Source organism: Trachurus japonicus, chromosome 17 (genome assembly GCF_045865225.1).
Source record: "Trachurus japonicus isolate A0001 chromosome 17, Traja_1.0".
NCBI classification, from domain to species: domain Eukaryota; kingdom Metazoa; phylum Chordata; class Actinopteri; order Carangiformes; family Carangidae; genus Trachurus; species Trachurus japonicus.
Genome location: NC_140923.1, coordinates 75,255 through 82,982, shown reverse-complemented (window position 1 = coordinate 82,982; position 7,728 = coordinate 75,255). Strand labels below are relative to the sequence as shown.

The 7,728-nt window shown below is 44.0% G+C and overlaps 1 protein-coding gene across 1 annotated transcript in view; it reads left to right on the top strand.

Annotated features, from left to right (window-relative positions):
• The first annotated feature begins 2,574 nt into the window (after window positions 1-2,574).
• Window positions 2,575-7,728, top strand: part of nmnat2 (nicotinamide nucleotide adenylyltransferase 2) — a 32,108-nt gene continuing 26,954 nt past the window's right edge. The window contains exon 1 of the mRNA XM_085804060.1: window positions 2,575-2,786. Within this exon, the coding sequence (XP_085660186.1) occupies window positions 2,702-2,786 (85 nt within the window). The 5' untranslated portion in view covers window positions 2,575-2,701. The remainder of the gene's footprint in view (window positions 2,787-7,728) is intronic.

Sequence of the window (7,728 nt, the reverse complement as noted above, 5' to 3'; positions counted from 1 at the left end):
ATTATTACAGTGATACATCTGTCATTCTGTTTTTAATGTTTTATTATGAGGCTACAGGATGTCTGTGGTCTCACTACTTTCACTTTCTTCTCTCCACTGAGTAGAAGTCATGGGGGTTTCTACCATGAGTCGTTTTACTTTCTCTATTACTTTACTTTCTCTATTACTTTACTTTCTCTATAAGTCAAACTGATGTGGAGAAAAGAGGAGTTTAATGAAACTAACGTGTGTACTGGCTGCAAACAGGAAAGCAGGACCATAGGGACTGCAGTGGAGGAAGGCTGCCTTAACACCCTGCACAATGGCACCCAGTACACAGAAGTTAGACAGGACCAGTCAGCCCATCACCTGGTCCGTTCAACAAATCAGTTTATGCTACTGTGATTTATGTAGCCTAGTTAAATACTACAGTAATCATCATAGTGTATTGGCAGGAAAGACCATTTAAATCTGTATCAAATATCGATTAATGAATTAATCGATAATTTGCATGTTGGTCTAGGTTAAGTACCACCTTGAAAAAAAAAACACTGTTTTGTTGCTTAAGCTATTCAGTCATTCAATGGTATACTAAAATCCATGTGAAAAAAATGCTTCTCACTGTTCTCAGGTCAAATATTTATATGCGATTAAAATGCAATTAATTGCGATTGATTAATTACAAAGCCTCTAATTAATTAGATTAATTGTTTTAATTGAGTCCTGGCCCTATTACACAAGATAAACACACACACACACACACACACACACACACACACACACACACACAGGTAACCTAATGTGGTTACAGCTCCTCCATATCAGTGCTTATAGAAAGATGATCATGTCTGTCTGATCAGCTCTGTCTTGACCTTAAGATCGTGGGTTTGATTCCCATGTTGACAGAGATGGCACAACCCGCAGTAGCTCCCGCGGCCCATTCAAAATTTCCCGAGAGGAAATTTTCTAGTTGTTGTTGTTGTTGTTGTTGTTGCAGCTGTAATCTTCCACCGTCAGGAGGAGGGCGGGGGGGTTGTGTCTCTTTAAAGGGATAGTTCACCCAAAATGTAAATGTCCCTCATGACCCCCCCCCCCCCTCATGTGGACTAGTAGGGTTCGGGTTAGGGGACTAAGGGCTGGGGGAAGTTTCAGAGTCCTCCGTGGCTTCTCTGAGTTACAGGGCCGTAGCTAGGAGTTCTGGGCCCCCTTAAAGAATATTAAAGTGGGCCCCTCCCCCTAACTTTTCCTTTTTTTTTCTTAGACTATGTATGTATTATCGTTTTTTATTTAGCCTTCTTTGTTTTTATGCTAATGCAGCATTACTATGAGTATTAGTCAGGGTCTAAGCAGAATAAATCAGTCATACAAAGATTAGACTACTGGGGTTTTTATGGGCCCCACTGGGCGCTGGGCCCCTAGAGTTATCACCACCTTTCTCCCCTAGACAACGGCCCTGGCTGAGTTACAGCGCGGCTCCGTGCAGCACTGTCATGTCCATATGACGGTTGAGACTGAGCTCACTTAACTCCTTTCCTCACCAACAGATTTTAAAGAAACACAATTTTAAACACATCACATGTTACTACTTACATTAGCATGCCTACCTGCGAGAAGCTTCCGCTACAAACAAGCTTAAAACACAGACTTATGTAATTTTTTCAGGACAATTTCTCATGTCGGGGCTTCAATCCAAGAGGGACATTACAGACGAGCAGCATGGAGGTATCTGGATGTTTTTTGGTGTGTCTTTTTGTTACGAAGACAGTTGGTATCCATTAGCAACCGTCATATGGACATGCACTGCTACGCCGAGACCCCCTGTAACTCAGAGAAGCCACGGAGGACTCTGAAACTTCTCCCAGCCCTTAGTCCACATGAGGGGGAGGAGATCATGAGGAATGAAATTCCAATTTTGGGACAATGTGGGAGCACTGAGGCGGACCATGCACACATCTTCTGGAATTGTATAAAAATGAGGATATACTGGCAAAATGTTAACTCTGTTGTAAAAAAAAATGTTTTGGGATATGAAATCCCAAATACTTGTCTAGTGATGTATCTTGGGAATATTGAGAAGGTTGTAATGAAAGAAGATCTGTACTTGACTAAAGTATTAGGCTACTTGCAGCAAAGCAAGAAAGCACCGGTCACAAGAAACTGGCTCAATGTGAACGCTCCAAACCAGGAGCAGTGGTTGGGAAATGTCCAGGAAATCCTTGTTATGGAAAAATGGACATATAGGAGCCTACCTGCTGAGACAAAGAGAACGTATCTGAAAGGAACTGGGGAAAATGGAGCATTTACATGAGACGTGACACCAACTGAACGAACACTAAAAGGAACTGAACAGTGGCTTCTCCAGACAGGATGTTAGTGTTATTATTGTTACTCTAACTTGTACCTTGTTTGTTGTATTGTTTTTCCCCTGTATGTGAAAACTCAATAAAAATCTAAGTGATAAAAACATTTCAATTTTGGGTGCACTATCTCTTTAAGGGGCTGACGTTGCTTCCTCCTCCTCCTCCTCCTCCTCTTCTCTCTCTCTCTGCGGATCAGAGGATCAGAGGAGCTGCTGCTACTAACAACACACCGACCGACCAGGACCAGGACCAGGACCAGGACCAGACCTGGACTCAGATATAATATAATAGGCTATTGCAGTAGAGGAGGAACCATCAGCAGCAGCAGCAGCAGCAACAGACCATAATAACCCACCATCACCATGACGGAGAGCAGCAAGACGCACGTCATCCTGTTGTCCTGCGGCAGCTTCAACCCCGTCACCAAGGGACACGTCCACATGTTCGGTGAGACAGACACACACCGCTGCTGTGTTAGTGTATATTAATAATAACAAACACTCCGCTGGTGTTATTATTATTATTATGGTCTGTCTGGATGGATGGATGATGAGGTGTGTGTGTGGCGCTGTCCGGCGGGGCGGTGCTGAAAGGAAATGAAACACACAACCAGCTGCTGCTTCTTTACCCGGTCACCAGCTTCACTACCGAGGCTTCAGCTTCTCTCAGCTTCTCTCAGCTTCTCTGTCTGGCGGGGTGTTGTTGTGTGTCTGTGTTGTGTTATTGTGTTATTTGTTAGGATGTCCATCAGCTGCTCTAACGCCGCTGGTCTTCTCTTCTTCCTCCACAGTAAAAACCAGCAGCTTCAGTTAAACATTATAAATCTGTATAAACCACAACATGAAAGAGACAAGTCAACAACATCTTACAAACAGTGTCGGTGTGTTGTTGTGTGTCTGTGTCGGTGTGTTGTGTTGTTGTGTGTCTGTCGGCGCCGTGACGCGGTGAAAACACGGCGGACTGAGGCCTCGCGCCTCGAGCCTCGCGCCGCGGTGTGGCGCAGCCGGAAATGAAGCCGCTGCACACGGGGACAGACACACAACAAGACACACAACACAACACAACACAACTCAACACAACACAACACAACACAACACACCACACCGCCGAGCCTCGCACCGTCACACAGATGTTCTCCATCTCCAGATGTGCAGCTTCACCGACTCTCTGACCTCAAACCCCTCACTCATCACTCATCAATAATCAATAATCAATAATCAATAATCAGTAATCAATAATCAGTAATCAATAATCAGAAATCAATAATCACTCATCACTCATCACTCATCAATAATCAATAATCAGTAATCACTCATCAATAATCACCACTGAGCTCGGTGCTGTGTGTGAGTCATCGATCAGTGATCAGCTGCTGATCCGCGGTGACGGAGCTTTTACGTCCTTCATCTCCTCTTTACGGCTTCTCACGTCCACCAGTTCAACTAACTCACTAGAAGAGGTTTAAAAACTATGAAATGATCCTTTAAAAACATAAACCAATAAGTTATAATCGATTTCACCCAGGGCCGGCCCTAGGATGTTGGTGGCCCCCTGAACCAGGTTTTAGTTTGTGGCCAAACACCAAATCACTGGTTAAAACTGAATAAGACGTGTTTATCCCTCTGAGGTTTGAGGACATTTTCTCCACTTTTACATATTTTCTTAAATGTATCTTTTTAAGATACTTGCAGATGTAACAATACTCAAGTGTTTTATGTCTAAATATCAGAAGCTCCGCTGTAAGCACACTGAGGCCAGTTTGTCCTAGAACACTGTAGAAAGAAATAATTTAGGACAAATGCTGGAAATTTGAGGTCTGCTTTTTGAAAAATGTCCAATCCCTTGTGAAAACACTCCTTCAGTCATGAGAATGAACTGTTTTGGTGCTTGAAATAGGATATGAATACAGTAATAGATACGTGTAGAAAACAAGTCTAAAATGACATTTTGTCAGATTGCTTTTTGAGCACAAATGTTGTCATTCTGCCGTTCTATTTTCACCAAATGTCTCAAATGTGAGATAAAAGAAGCTGAATATTGACTTCACATTACATATAAAGCTCATAGCTGCACGTGCAGACCTCAGGATGTTTAAATGACTTGATGAACCCCGGTACCTTTCTGATCATGTGGCCCCCCACCTAACGGCTGTGGCCCTAAACAACCACATAGAGGGTTTATACCAGGGGCCGGCCCTGCACCTGTTGGTTCAATGATGAAGATGAATTAAATAAATACAAAGCTGATAATTACAAATAAAAGGACAAAGAATAGTGGATAAAATAAAACATCATCATATTGTTCCATCTGATTGTTATTAAAACCTTTATTTAACGAGACCTGATCAATAACAACACAACACAAACTCATAATGAAACTTAAACTACGTAGCCTAGAGGTCTGTGAATAAAAGTGAAACCTTCTACAGCTGATGTTATGTTTAGAAAAATAAACTAAAATATCATTTAAAAATTACCATCAAATCGTTTTTTATTGGTTTTATATTGATTTCAATATGGAAATAGAGGATGTGACCCTTTAAAATCTGACAGGGAAAGGAGAACACGACACATCACCATGGCAACAGTCTGTCATCGTCCAATCAGAGCGGAGGAGCTGGCTGTCGTGCTGACTCATCCCGACCAATCAGAGTGTTCGTTACCGGACGGTTAGGCTCCGCCCCTTTGAGCGCCGCTGTCATCAAGCAGCAGTTAGTCAGACGCTGCCAAGATGGCCGCCCCTCTACCACCACCAGCAGCTAGTACCTAGTACCTAGTACCTACTAACCGGGTACTAACCGGGTACTACCGATACTAAAACATCGTCAGCCGACTGCCGTCCACCGATTGGCCAACGACTGTCGTCACGGGAACCGACCATAGACTGTAAATAAACACAAGACTCGACGCCATGTTTAAAATCGGCCACTGTTCGACTACGGCTGTTTTCAGACCGCATACTACCGTACTGCCTACTGCATACTGCGTTAGTATGTACTGTATACTGCATACTGCGTTAGTATGTACTGTATACTACATACTAACGCAGTATGTACTGTATACTGCATACTGCGTTAGTATGTACTGTATACTACATACTGAATGTAGGATTCACGCTGATTCTACACCGTTCACACCGCAGTAACAGTATACAAGTTTCCCAGAATGCATTTCACAGCAACCAGCAGCAGTAGCTGTAAAACAGGCTAAAAGCTGTTTTATTTCCCGCTCTAGCGCTGTTATTATGTAACTTTATTAAGTTTTAATATGTTTTCATGTGAGAAAGTAACTGTTTAGATCCAAATCTACGGCCAGTTGATCCAAATGACGGCTGTTTAGAAGTTTGAGACAGTAGTCACTCTGCAGAGCTGCTCGGCCGGCCAACCTCCGTCCTCATCCCGGGGGAGAAAACCATCGCTAATTAACTTACCCTCAGGTTTTTAGAGGTTTACCACTGGCTGGTTACATTATTTCTAGGAGATAAATGTTGGTCTCAGTGATGAAATCTAACAGCTGTATCAGTAGCATTAGTTAGTGTGAATGTAAAGTGAAGCTTCCTGTGTGTATTGGACAGAAGAGCAGCGCTGCCTCGGGGCTCTGGAGCCTACGGACACAAACCACCACATTTACATCAAGAAATACATGTTTTACTATCAACACATCAGTCTGCAGTAAGGTTTATTTTATTAAACTATATTAAGCGTAGCGTTAGTTCTGGCAGGCCATGACGTCAAGCTCTAATCAGCACAGCGTAACTGTCTTCACCTGTGCAGGTCAGCTGATGGCTCAGCTGACTCCCCTATTGGGGAACTGCATTCAGGGCGCGCTGTTTAAACTGCTGTAGCCCGACGTCACCTCCCTTGCTGCTGCTGCTTCCTCTGCCGGCTTTTTTGCAAGACGGGCTCCCGCATGAGGGAGGGATCGCTGGTTGTGTTCGTGCTCGCCCTGCTGCTCCCGATGTCGTCGCCCCCGTCCACGATGCGGACCCGCGGCGGCTGGCGCGGTGTCGTGTCATGGGGCTTCAGCGAAGCTCTGGAACGGAGGACGCCGTCTGCGACGACGGGGGAGGGGGGCTCCTTCTCTCCGTCGGGGCTCTCACCTGGCAGGCGGGGGCGGCGTCACACACAGCTGTTCCATTGACCGGCGACGGCTGATTCCGGGGCTGTGGAGTTTCTGTTTGCCAGCGATGCTGCCAAGCGGTCGGAGCGTCACACAAGGAACGGTTTGCTTTATTCTTAATTTGCGCTGGGTTTCAACCTCCATAGCGATAATACAGAATCATATTTGGCATTGAATTATTCACTGAGGCAGCTCCTTTTGCGGGTTTTGGGGGGTTCGTCTATTTCCTTTTAAATGGGCTACATTTGTTTCCAACTTAAATAGCCTCCTGACATCTCTTGTTGCTAGAGGGTCAGGGATTTGCCGGCGTGGTCGTTTTGGGGGGTTTTCTTTGCTCCCTGTTTTCTTGTCCGTAACAACATCTATTGCACGTCTGTCCGTCCTGGGTGATGATCCCTCCTCTGTTGCTCACCCTGAGGTTTCTCCGATTTTTCCCTGTTAAAAAGGGTTTTCCATGGAGTTTTTCCTCAGTGGATGTGAGGGTCTAAGGACAGAGGATGTTGTTACGATGCCATGTAAAGCCCTTTGAGACAAACTGTTTGTAAAAACGGGCTATACAAATAAAATTGCCTTGCCTTACTGCGCCTGTCAATAGAGCATTCTAGATGCACAAAAAGCCATGAGCCTCTCATTGTAAATAATTGATTTAATATTAATATTGTTATTATTATTATTAATAATGGTTATTATTGTAATTATTATTGTTAAGAGGTAGCGTGTGGCTTATTCCCTATTAAATTTTATAGGAAAAATTAATTCCATTCTAGATAGCCTCCTGGCATCTCTTGTAGCAGAGGTTCCAGGATTTGCCGGTGTGGTTGTTTTGGGGGTTTTCTTTGCTGCTGCGCTCCCTGCTTATGCCGTTCATGATGGCTCGTGAAGGGCAGGAAGGTGCTCTTCCTGCCTCAGGCTTTCCACGCAAGCGCGTGGAAGAGCAGGGGGTCCCAGAACAGTACCATACCGCCCAGTGCTTTAAGTGGGAAAAAATAAGTGCCGGTACTCCCCTTTTCAGCTGTTGGCTGGTAAATTAGGCGGTGGGCGGTCGATACCAGCACATCATTAAGTGACAGGCTACTTTACATTCAAATATGATGTTGATTAAAAAAAGAAAAACGTTCAATTGAACTTTCCAGAAAGATTTTTAAAAAGTATTTTCTTGTTAAAATCCATCTGTGAATAATGTATGACGACAAATGAATCAGTATTTGTTATTTTAAGTTTACCCACTTCATAAAGTATCTCTATCCTTCCCTAATTGCTGTCCTAAATTA